At 37.2% G+C, this 21,218-nt stretch overlaps 1 protein-coding gene across 1 annotated transcript in view; it reads right to left on the reverse strand.

Annotated features, from left to right (window-relative positions):
- The window catches only part of nav3 (neuron navigator 3), a 571,589-nt gene that overhangs the window by 314,127 nt on the left and 236,244 nt on the right, over window positions 1-21,218 (reverse strand). Inside the window, exon 5 of the mRNA XM_072913146.1 lies at window positions 14,914-15,067. Within this exon, the coding sequence (XP_072769247.1) occupies window positions 14,914-15,067 (154 nt within the window). The remainder of the gene's footprint in view (window positions 1-14,913; window positions 15,068-21,218) is intronic.

A 21,218-nucleotide genomic window follows, 5' to 3' on the forward strand; every position in this document is an offset into this window, starting at 1 on the left:
ATGTTATCATGGTGGTACTTAATTAATACTTAGGTCTACTACACTACTGTATTTTATGTTGTCATTATGGTGGGACTTGATGAATACTTAGGTCTACTACACTACTGTATTTTAATGTTGTCATTATGGTGGGACTTGATGAATACTTAGGTCTACTACACTACTGTATTTAATGTTGTCATTATGATGGGACTTGATGAATACATAGGTCTACTACGCTACTGTATTTAATGTTGTCATTATGGTGGTACTTGATGAATACTTAGATCTACTACACTACTGTATTTTAATGTTGTCATTATGGTGGTACTTAATGAATACTTAGGTCTACTACACAACTGTATTTTAATGTTGTCATTATGGTGGTACTTAATGAATACTTAGGTCTACTACGCTACTGTATTTAAATGTTGTCATTACGGTGGTACTTAATGAATACTTAGGTCTATTACACTACTGTATTTTAATGTCATTATGGTGGTAATTGATGAATACTTAGGTCTACTACACTACTGTATTTAATGTTGTCATTATGGTGGTACTTAATGAATACTTAGGTCTACTACACTACTGTATTTAATGCTGGTCATTATGGTGGTACTTGATGAATACTTAGGTCTACTACTCTACTGTATTTTAATGTTGTCATTATGGTGGTACTTAATGAATACTTAGGTCTACGACACTACTGTATTTAATGTTGTCATTATGGTGGTACTTAATGAATACTTAGGTCTACTACACTACTGTATTTTAATGTCATTATGGTGGTAATTGATGAATACTTAGGTCTACTATGCTACTGTATTTTAATGTTGTCATTATGGTGGTACTTAATGAATACTTAGGTCTACTACACTACTGTATTTTAATGTTGGTCATTATGGTGGTACTTGATGAATACTTAAGTTTACTACACTACTGTATTTTGATGTTATCATGGTGGTACTTAATGAATACTTAGGTCTACTACACTACTGTATTTTATGTTGTCATTATGGTGGTACTTAATGAATACTTACGTCTACTACACTACTGTATTTTAATGTCATTATGGTGGTAATTGATGAATACTTAGGTCTACCATGCTACTGTATTTTAATGTTGTCATTATGGTGGTACTTAATGAATACTTAGGTCTACTACACTACTGTATTTTAATGTTGTCATTATGGTGGTACTTGATGAATACTTAGGTCTACTACACTACTGTATTTAATGTTGTCATTATGGTGGTACTTGATGAATACTTAGGTCTACTACTCTACTGTAAATTTAAAATACAGTAGTGTAGTAGACCCAAGTATTCATTAACTACACTACTGCATTTTAATGATGTCATTATGGTGGTACTTGATGAATACTTAGGTCTACTACTCTACTGTAAATTTAAAATACAGTAGTGTAGTAGACCTAAGTATTCATTAAGTACCACCATAATGACAACATTAAATACAGTAGTGTAGTAGACCTAAGTATTCATTAAGTACCACCATAATGATAACATTAAAATACAGTAGTGTAGTAGACTTAAGTATTCATTAAGTACATAATGACAACATTCAAATACAGTAGCGTAGTAGACCTAAGTATTCATTAAGTACCACCATAATGACATCATTAAAATACAGTAGTGTAGTAGACCTAAGTATTCATTAAGTAATGACATCATTAAAATACAGTAGTGTAGTAGACCTTATCCTTCTTATTAGCATCACGACCACAGCGCATCGTCGTCATGTCATGACATTGCTGGTTTTACGAGCAGACGAGCATGTTCGGCAGCGCACACACACAGAGTACTTGCAAACAGACACAGTGTGTAGACAGAACGGACGCATTTTGGCTTAAAAACTGACGATAAAGGTGAAGTTTTAACACTGAAACGCCCTCAGGAAGAGCTACTTCTTTAGATACTTCTAAATCACTAATCCTCGTCTCCATGGCGACAAATAAAGTATGTTTCTTACATGTATTATTATCACTGGAGGGCAAGGAATAGCTAAACATGCTTCACTACACACCGTAGGAGGATACAATAGCTCACCTGGTGTCACAATGTAAACAAATGCCATGGGTGGATCTACACCTGACATCCACCAAGTACAAGAGAGTATCTAGTCGATACTACTATGATTACATAACAAAATATTTTTTCCTTTTTAAATTCATATTATGTTTATAAACTCAAGAAATACGTCCCTGGACACATGAGAACTTAAATTATGACCAATGTATGATCCTGTAACTACTTGGTATCGGATCGATACCCAAATTTGTGGTATCATCCAAAACTGATGTAAAGTATTAAACAATAAAAGAATAAGTGATTATTAAATTTTAACAGAAGTGTAGATATAACATGTTAAAACAGAAAATAAGCAGATATTAACATTAAATGAACAAGTGGATTAATAATCCATTTTTACAGTTTGTCCCTCATAATGTTGACAAAATAATAGGTGTCTAAATGACACAATATGTTACTGCATAGACTAATTAGGAGTCTTTGTTTGTTTACTTACTACTAAAAGACAAGTTGTCTAGTATGTTCACTATTTTATTTAAGGACTAAATTGCAATAATAAACATATGTTTAATTAACCTCTTAAAGCTCAAGCTGTTTGTTTACATGAGTTTTTTTTATTTCTCTTTGCTATACGGCGTGGCGCAGTGGGAAAATGGCTGTGCGCGACCCGAGGGTCCCTGGTTCAATCCCCACCTAGTACCAACCTCGTCATGTCCGTTGTGTCCTGAGCAAGACACTTCACCCTTGCTCCTGATGGGTGCTGGTTAGCGCCTTGCATGGCAGCTCCCTCCATCAGTGTGTGAATGTGTGTGTGAATGGGTAAATGTGGAAGTAGTGTCAAAGCGCTTTGAGTACCTTGAAGGTAGAAAAGCGCTATACAAGTACAACCCATTTATTTATTCATTATTTATTTATTTGGGCTTATTGGACCCTAATTAGAATAAAAACGAAGAATCATCTTTTTATATGATGTACTTAGTCCATAAGTACACAGACGTGTACTTCATGTTTAGTGACATGCTAATTCTTATTTTTACCATTTTTTCCAAATTCCATTGTATGTTATACTCTTCTGACACCACCGGATGGCAGTATAAGTGTCCACATAAGACCCCAATTCAGTAGTGTACACGATTTTGGAAAGAAGAGCTAAAAGGTGCCGTTCACGCATGTGGCCACTAAGCCTTTAGAGCAGGGGTGTCAAACTCAAATACAGAGTGGGCCAAAATGTAAAACTGAACAAAGCCGCGGGCCAAGGTTGAACAAATTAACCTTTTTGATAGGGACCCAAACAAGTTTTGCATTAAATATTGAACAAGGCTTATATAACTTTATAGTGACATGCAAAATCGAGTTTGAAATAATAATAATAATAATTAAAAAATATCAATGGCATATCAAATACAATTTAAATAAAAATTGAATGCCTCTTTTCTATTTGCAGCCTTCTGAGGTAAATATCAACATTAACTTTTTCCACAGGCTAATAAATTTGAAAATAAAATAATGAATAAACCAACCATTCAGGACTTGAAATTGCTCAGTTTGCAACACACTGATCTAATCTGATGTGCCCAAGCCAGATACCTGCCATCTTTTCTTGGATGCTAGTTCATTAATGTCGGGGCTCAGGCTTTGAGCTGAGGCAACCTTCATTATCGAACTAAGGTGTTCATCAGTCATTATATCTCGTATTCCAGTCTTGGGGGCGTGCCTTAAAGGCACTGCTTTTAACGTCCTCTACGAGCTGTCGTCACGTCCGCTTTTCAGCCCTTCTAACAACGTGCCCGCCCAGTCACAAGATATGAGCGGCTCCTGTACGCACACTCACGTAAATGCAAAGCATACTTCATCAACAACGATACAGTTTACACTTAAAGTGGCCGTATAAACAACTTTAACAATGTTAGAAATATACGCCACACTGTGAATCCACACCAAACAAGAATGACAAACACATTTCGGGAGAACATCTGCACAGTAACACAACATAAACACAACAGAACAAATACCCAGAATCCTTTGCAGCACTAACTCTTCCGGGACGCTACAAGGTGTGTGTATGTGTGTGTGTGTGTGTGCCCACACTTAAAGTTTCCACATGCAAGATTGAATCTATTTGAAAAAGTTATTTAAGAAGAAGCCAAAAGTGCAAAAAGAATAATGTTCGTGTTGGAGGAGTTGTGAATGAATGAAATATGAAATCCGTGCTGCAGTCGCTGCTGGGACACAACATTAGGTACACCTGCAGACTGCAGGCCAGCTCTAGTGTTAATTTGATATCACCTCACGGGCCAAGTGAAATTACACGGCGCGCCAAATTTGGCCCGCGGGCCAGAGTTTGACACCCATGCTTTAGAGGTTTGTACCCTAAGATTTGTTGTTAAAATAAAGCCAATAATGCCATTTTGTGTGGTCCCCTTTATTTAGAAAAGTATCAAAATACATTTTGGCACCGGTACCAAAATATTGGTATCGGGACAACCCTACTCTCTACCGTACCACACTCAGCGTTCACCTCACAATCGTTTGCTCTAAACTTTTCCAGATTAAAGGATTTCCATTCTCAACTTAGCTACACCACAAAAAAACATTCCGATCATTTCTCCACAGCTTTGTACCTAAAATATACAAACGGGACCCATTACCTCCCTGCTTGGCACTCAGTATCAAGGGTTGGAATTGGGGGGAGAAATCACCAACAATGATTCCCGGGCATGGCCACCGCTGCTGCTCACTGCTCCCCTCACCTCCCAGGGGGATGATCAAGGGTGATGGGTCAAATGCAGAGAATAATTACGCCACACCTAGTGTGTGTGTGACAATCATTGCTACTTTGACTTTAACAAAAAGCATTTCTGGTGACATGATTAGTTTGAGGCCTGGTCAAGTCTTGAAAATAAAGACTCGATGCTCTTCCCTTCACACAAACCTCATTTTACGCAACGTTGGAGATGCAACTTGAATTTTCGCAAAGCCCGTCCTAGTGCGGGGCCGGGAATGTCGAGCAGCTGTGCAACCTTCTCACCTTCTAACCTCCTCCCAACATAGAGGGCACAACAGGGTTGGTTGTCACACTCACGTCGCACCACCAGAGGGCACTGTCTCTCAAATTGTGCTATGGAATTTTGGGACAAGCCTTTAATGCAGTGGTCCCCAACCACCGGGCCGTGGATCGATTGGTACCGGGCCGCACAAGAAAAAAAATACAAATAAAATAAAAAAATAAATGTTTTTATTTTATTTATTTATTAAATCAACATAAAAAACACACTTACAATTAGTGCACCAACCGAAAAAAAAACCTCCCTCCCCCATTCACACTCATTCACACAAAAGGGTTGTTTCTTTCTGTTATTAATATTGTGGTTCCTACATTATATATCAATATATATCAATACAGTCTGCAAGGGATACAGTCCGTAAGCACACATGATTGTGCGTGCTGCTGGTCCACTAATAGTACTAACCTTTAACACTTAATTTCACTCATTTTCATTAATTACTAGTTTCTATGTAACTGTTTTTATATTGTTTTACTTTCTTTTTTATTGAAGAAAATGTTTTTAATTTATTTATCTTATTTTATTTTATTAATATTTTTAAAAAAAAGGACCATATCTTCACCATACCTGGTTGTCCAAATTAGGCATAATAATGTGTTAATTCCACGACTGTATACATCAGTATCGGTTGATATCGGTATCGGTAATTAAAGAGTTCCTGGTCCGTGGGACACATTTTTAAGCGGTGACCGGTCCGCAGTTACAAAAAAGTTGGGGACCACTGGTCTACATGACAAAATGTTGGTCTCCTCCAGAGGTGGGTAGAGTAGCCAAGTAAGAGTACTGTTACTTTAGAGATTTATTACTCAAGTAAAAGTAAGGAGTAGTCACCCAAATATTTACTTGAGTAAAAGTAAAAAGTATGTTGTGAAAAAACTACTCAAGTACTGAGTAACTGATGAGTAACATACACACACACATATATATATATATATACACACACACATATATATATATATATATATATATATATATATATATATATATATATATATATATATATATATATATATATATATATATATATACACATATATATATATATATATATATACACACATTTATATATATATATATATATATATATATATATACACAGTATATAATTTATATTTATTTATTTATTTTGCCGTTTTTGTTTACATGTTAAAGGTGTTTTAATGAATATACATGCATGTTTAACACATATAGATTCCTTTCTTTCATGAAGACAAGAATATAAATTGGTGTATTACCTGATTCTGATGACTTGCATTGATTGGAATCAGACAGTAGTTCTGATAGCGTCCACGTTTTCAAATGGAGGAGAAAAAAGTTCCTCCTTTCTGTCTAATACCACATGAAAGTGGTTGATTTTTGGCATCTTATTTGTCCAGCTTCCATATTCGTTTTTATACACTTTACAAGAAATACATTGGCGGCAAACTCCGTAGCTTGCTAGCTTGTTTGCGTTGGCTTTCGGGGACTCTTGTTTTGAAAGCGCAGGCGCGATGGAGCGGCACTTTTATTGTGAAGACAGGAACTGTGCAGTCAGTCTTTAGGCTTTTGACGGGATGTACGGTTGAAATAAAAAAGGGTCTTTTTTCCTTCACAATTTTGATTGATTGATTGGAACTTTTATTAGTAGATTGCACAGTACAGTACATATTCCGTACAATTGACCACTAAATGGTAACACCCCAATAAGTTTTTCAACTTGTTTAAGTCAGGTCATGTGACCGCCTGGCTCTGTTTGATTGGTCCAACGTCACCAGTGACTGCATCTGATTGGTGGAACGAAGTGAACGTCACCAGTGACTGTATTTGTTGAAACGCAGGCACTATGAAGGTCTGTCCGACAGACCAAAACAAACAAAGCGTGCATTAATAGATCGATAAAAAATAGTAGCGAGTAGCGAGCTGAATGTAGATAAAAGTAGCGGAGTAAAAGTAGCGTTTCTTCTCTATAAATATACTCAAGTAAAAGTAAAAGTATGTTGCATTAAAACTACTCTTAGAAGTACAATTTATCCCAAAAGTTACTCAAGTAGATGTAACGGAGTAAATGTAGCGCGTTACTACCCACCTCTGGTCTCCTCCGAGTTTTTTTTTTAACTTTCCAACCCTTGATGCTGAGTGGCAAGCAGGGAGGTAATGGCTCCCATTTTTATAGTCTTTGGTTTGAACTCACAACCTACCGATCTCAGGGCGGACACTCTAACCACTAGGTGTGAACGCAATCAGCGTTTACGGAAGTAAACATGGCCCCAAGTTCTAGGAGGTCTCAGTGTCAAGGATTTTGTGCAATCAAAGTCAACATTTTCTGAAGCGAATTATTGCGCGTAGAGCAGGGGTGTCAAACTCAAATACAGAGTGAGCCAAAATGTAAAACTGAACAAAGCCAAGGTCAAGGTTGAACAAATGAACCTTTTAATAGGCACCCAAACAAGTTTTGCATTGAATATTGAACAAGCAAGGCTTATATAACTTTATAGTGACATGCAAAATCCAGTTTCAAATAATAATTAGGGATGTCCGATAATGGCTTTTTGCCGATATCCGATATTGTCCAACTCTTTAATTACCGATACCGATATCAACCGATACTGATATATACAATCGTGGAATTAACACATTATTATGCCTAATTTGGACAACCAGGTATGGTGAAGATAAGGTCCTTTTTTTTTTTAAATTAATAAAATAAAATAAGATAAATAAATTAAAAACATTTTCTTGAATAAAAAAGAAAGTAAAACAATAAAAAACAGTTACATAGAAACTAGTAATTAATGAAAATGAGTAAAATTAACTGTTAAAGGTTAGTACTATTAATGGACCAGCAGCACGCACAATCATGTGTGCTTACGGACTGTATCCCTTGGAGACTGTATTGATATATATTGATATATAATGTAGGAACCACAATATTAATAACAGAAAGAAACAACCCTTTTGTGTGAATGAGTGTAAATGGGTGAGGGAGGTTTTTTGGGTTGGTGCACTAATTGTAAGTGTATCTTGTGTTTTTTATGTTGATTTGATAAAAAAAAAAACGATACCGATAATAAAAAAAAACGATACCGATAATTTCCGATATTACATTTTAACGCATTTATCGGCCGATAATCTAAAAGTGTGTATTATCAGACATCCCTAATAATAATAATAATAATAATTAAAAAAAATCAATGGCATATCAAATACAATTTAAATAAAAATTTAATGCCTCTTTTCTATTTGCAGCCTTCTGAGGTAAATATCAAAATAAACTTTTTCCACAGGCTAATAATACATTTGAAAATAAAATAACAATAATGAATGAATCAAACATTCAAGCCTTGAAGTAGCAAGAGAAAGTGCAGGAATTGAAACTTTAATTATTGCTCAATTTGCTACACTGATTTGCTTTAACACTGAATATGGAACAAGCAACGCTTACATAACTTAGTAGTGCAAAATCAACTTTCAAAAAAACAAACGAAAAAACATCAATGGTATATTAAATACAATTTAAATAAAAAATAGAATGCCTCTTTTCTATTTGCAGCCTTCTGAGGTAAATATCAACATTAACTTTTTCCACAGGCTAATACATTTCAAAATAAAATAATAATAAATCAACCATTCAGGCCTTTTTACTGCTCAGTTTGCAACACACTGATGTAATCTGATGTGCCCAAGCCAGATACCTGCTATCTTTTCTGGGATGCTAGTTCATTAATGTCAGGGCTCAGGTGGTAGCGGGGGGGGGGGGGATTGGGGGGGGGGGTTAGTGCTGCAAGGGCTGCTGGGCATTTGTTCTGTTGTGTTTATGTTGTGTTACTGTGCGGCTGTTCTCCCGAAATGTGTTTGTCATTCTTGTTTGGTGTGGATTCACAGTGTGGCGCATGTTTGTAACAGTGTTAAAGTTGTTCATACGGCCACCCTCAGTGTAACCAGTATGTCTTGCATTTACTTATGTGTGTGTAGAAGCCGCATATATCATGTGACAGGGGCCGGCACGCTGTTTGTATGGAGGAAAAGCGGACGTGACGACAGGTTGTAGAGGACGCTAAAGGCAGTGCCTTTAAGGCACGCCCCCAATATTGTTGTCCGAGTGGAAATCGGGGAAAATTCGTGAGAATGGTTGCCCCGGGAGACTTTCAAGAGGGGCACTGAAAATCGGGATGGTTGGCAAGTAGGAGTATTAGCGGTGAATGCGGTGTTACCGCATATAATACCGGCGGGTCAGCTCTAATGTTAATTTGATATTGCCTCAAGGGCCAAATGAAATTACACGGCGGGCCACATTTGGCCCGCGGGCCAGAGTTTGACACCCATGGCGTAGAAGATTAAAAAAGGATGAAAGCAAGCATTTTGGCTCTTGCGGATCGCGTGGAACATTGACGTGACTCCCTGAAACAGGCCTGGGCAATTATTTTGCCTCCGGGGGCCAAATTTAGAGAAACAAATGTGAGAAAATGTGCTGGGTCAAAAGTATACATACAGCAATGTTAATATTTGCTTACATGTCCCTTGGCAAGTTTACCTGCAATAAGGTACTTTTGGTAGCCATCTACAAGCTTCTGCTTGAATTTTTGACCACAAAATTGGTGCAGTTCAGGTAAATGTGTTGCTTTTCTGACATGGACTTGTTTCTTCAGCATTGTCCACACATTTAAGTCAGGACTTTGGGAAGGTCATTCTAAAACCTTCATTCTAGCCTGATTTAGCCATTCCTTTACCACTTTTGACATGTGTTTGGGGGGTCATTGTCCTGTTGGAACACCCAACTGCGCCCAACTGATGATTTTAGCTTGTCCTGAAGAATTTGGAGATAATCCTCCTTTTTCATTGTCACATTTACTCTCTGTAAAGCACCAGTTCCATTGGCAGCAAAACAGGCCCAGAGCATAATACTACCACCACCATGCTTGACGGTAGGGATGGTGTTCCTGGGATTAAAGGCCTCACCTTTTCTCCTACCAAATATATCCATGGGTATTGTGGTCAAACAGCTTAATTTTTGTTTCATCTGACATCACATGGACAAAGATAAGACCTTCTGGAGGAAAGTAATGTGGTTCTATTTTTTCTCCTATAGTTTAGGGTAGGAGAAACTAATAATAAGGATCATCACAAAGTAAAAAGCCCTCAACAATACTTGTTTGCTGTCCATGGTCTTGTTGCAAGATGCACTGAGCATGGCATGGACTCACAGTGCAGGAATGTGATCTAAAGCCAGGGAATGTTGCTCATGTGTGGCATGTGAGGACTTTAGATGCTCCCTAAGAAACTGTCTATTTACATCACGGGGCCAACAGTTTGTTTTTTACTGCTTCGCTGCTCAATGTGGACATTGTAGGGTGCCTGTATTTAATATGGCATCAACTTATTGGTATCGAAAAACTACTGAGGGCCTTAACACGAAAGGTCATTCTACTCAAGTTTAATTTCATTTAAGTTATACACTGACAGTTCATACACAATTATTAGGCAAATAATGTTTTTTTGTTGTTGTTGACAGAGACCATACAATTATACATTGCTACCTATAGGTAACGCATGTCAAAGTGATTTTCCCACCGACTGCACACCTTCACTTCTGTATCTTTGTATTTCTTTCCACAAACAAATGTCAATTTGGAGCGGAGTATATGTCTTAATAAGGTTATCCAAAAAATAGTGCTCGATACCGTAGTAGAGCGCAATATATGTATGTGTGGGGAAAAAAAATCACAAGACTATTTCATCTCTACAGGCCTGTTTCATGAGGGGGGTACCGTCAATCGTCAGGAGATTTTAATGGGAGCATTCGCATACCATTTGTTGAGCACTGTACGACGATCAGAAATGGAAAAATTCAACATCAACTACTCCACGAAGAACATTCCCATACCCGCGCAGAATGACTACAAGCTAAGGCTCATAGAAAAGACGGAACACTTCCTAAGAAGGATGCGGTGGAAAGCACATTTTTTCCTCCACCCTGAAACAAAAAGAATGCAAAAGGAAACTTACGGATTCAAATCTACCAAGAACCCACCCACAGTTGAGGAACTAAAGGATTTTGAGAACGACATGCTCAAAATGATACAATCAGTCAAATTCAAGCCAATCCGCAACCCACTCCTCACCAAGCTGAAAAATGACAAGGAGCGCATCAAGAAAGTAAACAACCTCATCATAGCTGCCGATAAAACCACAAACTTCTACAGAATGGACATACCAGAACACCACACCTTACTGGACAGAAGCATCACCAAATCATACAAAAAAGCGCAACCCAACACCTTACAGAACATCCACCTGGAAAATAAAAGGATCGCGGCTGAACTGGACATTGAGGACAGGGTGGACGCCACAGCCAACAAGGAAGCCTTCATCACATTGAAGGACCACAAACCCAACTTCGCAAATAACCCAACATGCCGACTAATAAACCCAACTAAATCTGAAATAGGAAAAATCAGCAAAATAATCCTGGACAGAGTCAACACAAAAATCAAGGACAAAACACCACTCAACCAATGGAGAAATACAGCAGCAGTAATCAAATGGTTCAACAACATCCAAGACAAACAACAGCACAACTTTATCTCCTTTGATATCGAGGAATTTTACCCTTCCATCACGCAAGACCTACTGACTCAAGCACTAGACTTCGCCTCAGACTACGACTCAATCACAGGCAACGAAAGAAACATCATCATCCACGCAAAAAACTCCATTCTCATCCACAACAGTACACCATGGCAAAAAAAGAACAATGCAACATTTGACGTCACTATGGGAAGTTTTGACGGAGCAGAAACGTGTGAACTCGTTGGGAGTTTCCTCCTCTCCCAGCTCGCTAGCCTCAATCTGAACCTTGGTATTTATCGTGATGACGGACTGGCAGTGTGTCGCGCCTCGCCAAGGAGCAGCGAGAATACCAAGAAGCGCATATGCCAAATTTTCAAAGAGAACGGCCTACGGATCACGATTGAAGCCAACAAGCAAACCGTCAACTTTCTTGACGTCACTTTCAACCTGAGAAATAACAGCTACCAACCATTCACGAAACCCAACACAACACTCCAATACGTGCACCATGACAGCAACCATCCACCCACCACCACGAAAAGAATACCTACCGGAATCAATAAAAGGCTATCGATGCTGTCATCTAGCAAAGCTGAATTTGACCAAGCAACCCCCCCGTACCAAAAAGCCCTTGATGAAAGCGGATACAATTTCACCCTCACCTATGAACCCACGCCAGGAAACCAACCAAAAAAGAACAGAAAACGAAACGGCATCATCTGGTACAACCCCCCATACAGCAAAAACGTCTCAACGAACATTGGACACAAATTCCTCAACCTGATTGACAAACACTTTCCCAAAGACAACAACCTAAGAAAAGTATTCAACAAGAACAACATCAAATTGAGCTACAGCTGCATGAACAATATACGACAAATCATCTCAAACCACAACAAAACAATTGCAAATGAGCCGTCGACCCCCAGTCAGAACGACTCCAAAACCAACAAAGCATGTAACTGTCGAAAGAAACCTGATTGCCCCCTCAACGGGGGATGCTTACAAACATCAGTTGTCTACCAATCTAAGGTAATACGCAAGGACATTAACACATCCGACACATATGTAGGATTAACCGAGGGTGAATTCAAAACCAGATGGAACAACCACAAGGCTTCTTTCAGGAACAAAAACCTGCGAAATACCACAGAACTCAGCAAACACATTTGGGACCTCAAAGACAATAATGTTGAATATTCAATAACATGGCAAATTCTTGCATCCAGCACACCTTACAATAGTGGTAATAAAAGATGCAACCTATGCTTGAAAGAGAAACTGTTTATTATCTACCGTCCAGACCTGTCATCCCTCAACAAGCGCAGCGAAATTGTAACAACATGCCGCCATAGACGGAAACACCTCCTAGGTAACACATGAACCAATCACCACGCCCCTAGGCCAGCCTGTACCCACCCACTCTGTGCCCTATATAAACCATGGTATGCGAATGCTCCCATTAAAATCTCCTGACGATTGAGGGTACCCCCCTCATGAAACAGGCCTGTAGAGATGAAATAGTCTTGTGATTTTTTTTCCCCACACATACATATATTGCGCTCTACTACGGTATCGAGCACTATTTTTTGGATAACCTTATTAAGACATATATATATATATATATATACACACATGTATATATACATGTATATATATACATGTATATATACATATATGTATATATATATATATATATATATGTATGTATATATACACACATATATATATATATATATATATATACACATGTACATATATGTATATATATATATATGTATGTATATATATACACATGTATATATACATGTATATATTTACATGTATATATACATATATATATATATATATATGTATGTATATATATACATGTATCTATACATATATATATATATATATATATATACATATATATATATATATATACACACATGTATATATATACACACATATCTATATACACATGTATATATACATGTATATATACATATATATATATATATATATGTATGTATATATATATACACATATATATATATATATATATATATATACACACATGTATATATATACACATCTATATACACATTTCTATACATACACACATATATACATATATACACACATATCTATATATACATACATATATACCTACTGCATATATATATATATACATATATATATATATACTGTACATACATACTGTATATATACATAGATACACATATACATTAATACATATATACATACTGCATATATATATACAAATATATATACATATATATATACTGTACATACATACTGTATATATACATAGATACACATATACATTAATACATATATATCCATATATATATTAGGGCTGCAACTAACAACTAATTTGATAGTCGATTAATCTGTCGATTATTACTTCGATTAATCGATTAATAATCGGATACAAGAGACAAACTACATTTCTATCCATTCCTGTATTTTATTGGAAAAAAACAGCATACTGGCACCACACTTATTTGGATTGTTGTTTCTCAGCTGTTTGTAAATGTTGCAGTTTATAAATAAAGGTTTATAAAAAAAAATAAAAAAAATTAGCCTCTGCGCATGCGCATAGCATAGATCCAACGAATCGATGATTAAATTAATCGCCAACTATTTTTATAATCGATTTTAATCGATTAGTTGTTGCAGCCCTAATATATATATATATATATATATATATATATATATATATATATATATATATATATATATATATATATATATATGTCCATCCATACATATATATATATATATATACATACATATATATGCATACATATATATGTCCATCCATCCATATATATATATATATATATATATATACACATGTAAAAAAAATACAATCTAAAAATGTTTAAAAATATGTGAAGTGTGTACTCACTTGTGTAAGGGCCTGCATAAAGAGTCATGTTTCCTCCAAGCAGTGTAATGTTGACGCTTTACTTCATGGAAGCACTACATCTTGTGTTAATGTGCGTCCACGCAGCTTTACATTCATTTAACTGGAACTGTTGAAAGATTTTATGGAACACTTCCTCTGAATGGACCAGATGGATCACTAATAGGCACACGGCTCCTCTTTGAGGGCTACTCTACGCTTAAGTCAACCCAGCTGACAGTGGAAATCCCCACAGAGCACTCCACTTCCACGGTTATGCATCAGTAAGGACCGTCAAATCGTGACTGCAAGATGGAAAGGAGGTTCGCGGACTCCTGGCTGGAGCCACACGAGCGTACCTGGACTGCATCTCCTGCGACTTGAGGCCGCTGGTCTGCTGGCTGAGCTCCACCAGCGACTGGTAGTACTGCTGCTGCTGCTGCTGCTGCTGCTTGTAGCGCGACAGGATGAAGAAGAGACCCAGGATGCTCTTCAGGTTGCCACTCCTGATCTCTGCACAAGCAAAAACCGGGAAAAAAATGGTGATAAGTCTGTGCCAGACTTTCTTCTGTACAAACTGCAACAAGGGATTTCTGTGCTTGCAAGTCCATCAACAAGCTTCTGCTTAGTATTTTTTTTCCTGCTTAGAATTCTCCGCTACTTGAGCGGAGAAGTTCAACCACAGCAGATGTGCTCACATGAGCCAACGTGACCGATATAGTTTATTGACTACCGACGCCCACGCATGTAAATAATCTTTATTTACAATCCTGCTTTTGAACCGGGAAGGAGCGATCATGTGCAGACAGATATGGCGGTGCCTTGCTCAAGGGCACCGCGGCAACAGCCCAAAGGGAGACGAGCATATTTTACATGTATAAAGCAAAGCAAATTCTTCTGCCATGAACCCCTAGATACGGTTCATAGGTCAGTGTTTGTCAGTGAAGACCCCGGGAAACCACTCAAAAAAAGGTTGAGTAGCTCTAAACCTTACGGACTGAGCTATGGTAGGATTTCTCTATGAAACATCATAAGTTCTTCATTTTAGGTACTAAATCCCAACATTTTGGGGCAAATGGGGGTTTAAAAGGGGAACTGTACTTTTTTAAAATGTTGCCTATTCTTCACAGTCCTTATGTTCTATAATAGACTGTATTTATGTTATTCACATGTGAATAATGCTGTATAATAGACTGTATTTATGTTATTCACATGTGAATAATGCTGTATAATAGACTGTATTTATATTATTCACATGTGAATAATGCTGTGTAATAGACTTTATTTATATTAATCACATGTGAATAATGCTGTATAATTGTCTGTATTTATGTTATTCACATGTGAATAATGCTGTATAATAGACTATTTATATTATTCACATGTGAATAATCCTATATAATAGACAGTATTTATATTATTCACATGTGAATAATGCTGTATAATAGACTGTATTTATGTTATTCACATGTGAATAATGCTGTATAATAGACTGTATTTATATTATTCACATGTGAATAATGCTGTATAATAGACAGTATTTATGTTATTCACATGTGAATAATGCCATGTTATAGACTTTATTTATATTATTCACATGTCAATAATGCTGTATAATAGTCTGTATTTATGTTATTCACATGTGAATAATGCTGTATAATAGACTGTATTTATATCATTCACATGTGAATAATTCTGTATAATAGACTGTATTTATATTATTCACGTGTGAATAATGCTGTATAATAAACTGTATTTATATTATTCACATGTGAATAATGCTGTATAATAGACTGCATTTATATTATTCACATGTGAATAATGATGTGTAATAGACTTTATTTATATTATTCACATGTGAATAATGCTGTATAATAGTCTGTATTTATGTTATTCACGTGTGAATAATGCTGTATAATAGACTATTTATATTATTCACATGTGAATAATGCTGTATAATAGACTGTATTTATGTTATTCACATGTGAATAATGCTGTATAATAGACTGTATTTATATCATTCACATGTGAATGATATAAAGACAGTATTTATGTTATTCACATGTGAATAATGCGGTATAATAGACTGTATTTATGTTATTCACGTGCGAATAATGCTGTATAATAGACTGTATTTATATTATTCACATGTGAATAATGCTGTATAATAGTCTGTATTTATGTTTTTCACACGTGAATAATGCTGTATAATAGACTGTATTTATGTTATTCACATGTGAATAATGCTGTGTAATAGACTGTATTTATATTATTCACATGTGAATAATGCTGTATAATGTAATGTCTGTGTAATCATGTTTTGTTTTAAGTCATGTTTTGTTTAGTTATAGGACTCTTTAGTTTCTGGCTTTTCACTCCCTTGTCTTGTTTGCATGATTACCTATTAGTTTCACCTGTTCCACGTTTGGACTCATTGTGCACTCTTGTTTGTCACCATAGCAACCATTAGTTTTCACCTGTCACGTCACGCACCTGTTTCACGTTTTGAGTCACGCACCTGTTTTCGTTAATCATGTCTGTGTTATTTAAGCTTTTCATTTTCTGTTGTTCGTCCTGACGACATCCCAGCATTTATGCCCCCTGTCACACTCTGTCCACCTCTGCGCACTTCATGTCCATGCCAAGTAAGTTTTTGTTCATTAAGCCACAGTTAGTGTTTTGTTTAATTGTTCATAGTTTCTGCCAAGGCGCAAGTTTTGTGTTTATAGTCTAGTTTTGTACCTCCGCCCCAGTGCGCGCTTTTTGTTTATTCTTTTTTTTGATAGTTTAAATAAATCATGTACCCACCTTCAAGCCTTGACCAGTCCAATTCACTTGCACCTCAGGAGAACAAACCAAGCCAAAGACCAAGTCTTGACATATAATAGACTGTATTTATATTATTCACATGTGAATAATGCTGTATAATAGACAGTATTTATATTATTCACATGTGAATAATAGACTGTATTTATATCATTCACATGTGAATAATGCTGTATAGTAGACTGTATTTATGTTATTCACATGTGAATAATGCTGTATAATAGACTGTATTTATGTTATTCACATGTGAATAATGCTGTGTAATAGACTGTATTTATATTATTCACATGTGATTAATGCTGTATAATAGACTGTATTTATGTTATTCACATGTGAATAATACTGTATACTAGACTGTATTTATATTATTCACAAGTGAATAATGCTGTATAATAGACTGTATTTATGTTATTCAATCAATCAATCAATCAATCAATGTTTATTTATATAGCCCTAAATCACAAGTGTCTCAAAGGGCTGCACAAGCCACAACGACATCCTCGGTATAGCCCACATAAGGGCAAGGAAAAACTCACCCCAGTGGGACGTCGATGTGAATGACTATGAGAAACCTTGGAGAGGACCGCATATGTGGGTAACCCCCCCCCTCTAGGGAGACCGAATGCAATGGATGTCGAGTGGGTCTAACATAATATTGTGAGAGTCCAGTCCATAGTGGATCCAGCATAACAGTAAGAGTCCAGTCCACAGTGGGGTCAGCAGGAAACCATCCCGAGCGGAGACGGGTCAGCAGCGCAGAGATGTTCCCAACCAATATACAGGCGAGCGGTCCACCCCGGGTCCCGACCCCGGACAGCCAGCACCCCATCCATGGCCACCGGATCTGTGTGTCTTCCCCTCCACAAGGGATAGGGGGCAGCAGAGGAGAAAAGAAAAGAAACGGCAGATCAACTGGTCTAAAAAAAGGGGGGCTATTCAAAGGCTAGAGTATACAAATGAGTTTTAAGATGGGACTTAAATGTTTCTACTGAGGTAGCATCTCTAATTGTTACCGGGAGGGCATTCCATAGTGCTGGAGCCCGAATAGAAAACGCTCTACAGCCCGCAGACTTTTTTTGGGCTCTGGGAATCACTAATAAGCCGGAGTTCTTTGAACGTAGATTTCTTGCCGGGACATATGGTACAATACAATCGGTAAGATAGGCTGGAGCTAGACCGTGTAGTATTTTATACGTAAGTAGTAAAACCTTAAAGTCGCATCTTAAGTGCACAGGAAGCCAGTGCAGGTGAGCCAGTATAGGCGTAATATGATCAAACTTTCTTGTTCTTGTCAAAAGTCTAGCAGCCGCATTTTGTACCAACTGTAATTTTTTAATGCTAGACATAGGGAGACCCGAAAATAATACGTTACAGTAATCGAGACGAGACGTAACGAACGCATGAATAATGATCTCAGCGTCGCTAGTGGACAAAATGGAACGAATTTTAGCGATATTACGGAGATGAAAGAAGGCCGTTTTAGTAACACTCTTAATGTGTGACTCAAAGGAGAGAGTTGGGTCGAAGATAATACCCAGATTCTTTACTGAGTCGCTTTGTGTAATTGTTTGGTTGTCAAATGTTAAGGTGGTATTATCAAATAAATGTCGGTGTTTAGCAGGACCGATAATCAGCATTTCCGTTTTCTTAGTGTTGAGTTGCAAGAAGTTAGCAGACATCCATTGTTTAATTTCATTAAGACACGCCTCCAGCTGACTACAATCCGGCGTGTTGGTCAGCTTTAGGGGCATGTAGAGTTGGGTGTCATCAGCATAGCAATGAAAGCTAACACCGTATTTGCGTATGATGTCGCCTAGCGGCAGCATGTAAATACTAAAGAGTGCAGGGCCAAGAACCGAACCTTGGGGGACTCCGCACGTTACCTTAACATAGTCCGAGGTCACATTGTTATGGGAGACGCATTGCATCCTGTCAGTAAGATAGGAGTTAAACCACGACAAGGCTAAGTCTGACATGCCAATACGTGTTTTGATACGCTCTAATAAAATATTATGATCGACGGTATCGAAAGCAGCGCTAAGATCAAGAAGCAGCAACATAGATGACGCATCAGAATCCATCGTTAGCAGTAGATCATTAGTCATTTTTGCGAGGGCTGTCTCCGTAGAGTGATTTGCCCTGAAACCGGATTGAAAAGGTTCACAGAGATTGTTCGACACCAAGTGTTCATTTAGCTGCTGTGCGACAATTTTTTCGAGGATTTTCGAGATAAACGGAAGGTGGGACACCGGCCGGTAGTTTACCATGAGGTCAGGATCGAGGTTAGGTCTTTTGAGCAAAGGATGAATAACCGCTTTTTTGAATGCTAGTGGAACAGTGCCAGAGGAGAGTGATAAGTTTATAATATTTAGCACTGATGGACCTAATAATACAAAAAGCTCCTTAATAAGTTTCCCAGGAAATGGGTCAAGTAAACATGTTGTTTGTTTTGTCCCATTGACACATCTTAACAATTCCTCTAATGTTATTTCATCAAAGAGAGAGAAACTATTTTGGAGGGCGGTATCCTTCGTAGATACAGTCGTATCTGTGTTAATAGAACCCAGTTGTAGCTGCGATGCATTGTCTTTAATCTCCTTTCTAATGAGTTCAATTTTCTTATTAAAGAAATTCATAAAATCATCTGCTGAGTGGGTGGAGCTACTGGGAGGAGTCCCTTGTTGGGTTAGCGATGCTACTGTACTAAACAAAAATTTCGGATCATTTTTGTTGAGGTGGATGAGATTTGAGTAATATTTAGCTTTAGCTAGGGTAAGCATGTGTTTATAAGTTGTTAAACTATCACTCCATGCTTGATGGAAAACCTCAAGTTTAGTAGCGCGCCATTTGCGTTCCAGCTTTCTACATGATAATTTATGGGCTCTAGTTTCTTCTGTAAACCATGGGGTGCGCCTTTTAGGGGCTCTTTTAAGCTTTAGCGGTGCTATACTATCAATGGTGTCGCGCAGGGCGTCGTTAAAGTTGTTAGTGAGGTTATCAATAGAGCCGACATAGTTTGGGAATGGTGCCATTACCGAAGGCAGTAGGCCAGCAAGAGTCATCGTTGTGGCAGCATTAATGTTGCGGCTGCTATAGTAGTTATTATTATTAGTTTGTTGACAATGAGTCAGAACTTCGAATTTTATAAGGTAATGATCGGACATTACTTTAGTATACGGGAGTATCGTAACTTTGGAGGTGGTGACACCCCTGACCAGCACTAGATCTATCGTATTTCCGTTGCGATGCGTAGGTTCATTTATTATTTGTGTAAGACCACAGCTATCAATTATAGTCTGGAAGGCCATAAACTGAGGGTCCGATGGGGTATTCATATGGATATTAAAGTCCCCCATTATGATTATATTGTCGGCGTGCGTCACTAAATCAGCAACGAACTCTGAAAATTCACTGATGAAGTCCGAATTGGGTCCTGGGGGGCGGTAGATAACAGCCAGGTGGAGAGGCAGCGGTGTGACAAACCTCATAGTAAGCATCTCAAACGAGTTATATTTATTATTTAGGTTCGGGGTAAGATTAAAGTTTTTATTGTGGATGAGTGCAACTCCCCCACCCCTTTTAATGGGACGGGCAATATGCGCTCCCGCATAGCCGTGAATAATGCTGTATAATAGACTGTATTTATATTATTCACGTGTGAATAATGCTGTATAATAAACTGTATTTATATTATTCACATGTGAATAATGCTGTATAATAGACTGCATTTATGTTATTCATATGTGAATAATGCTGTATAATAGACTGTATTTATGCTATTCACATGTGAATAATGCTGTATAATAGACTGCATTTATATTATTCACATGTGAATAAT

The sequence above is a fragment of the Nerophis lumbriciformis genome, linkage group LG05, assembly GCF_033978685.3.
Source record: "Nerophis lumbriciformis linkage group LG05, RoL_Nlum_v2.1, whole genome shotgun sequence".
Taxonomy (NCBI): domain Eukaryota; kingdom Metazoa; phylum Chordata; class Actinopteri; order Syngnathiformes; family Syngnathidae; genus Nerophis; species Nerophis lumbriciformis.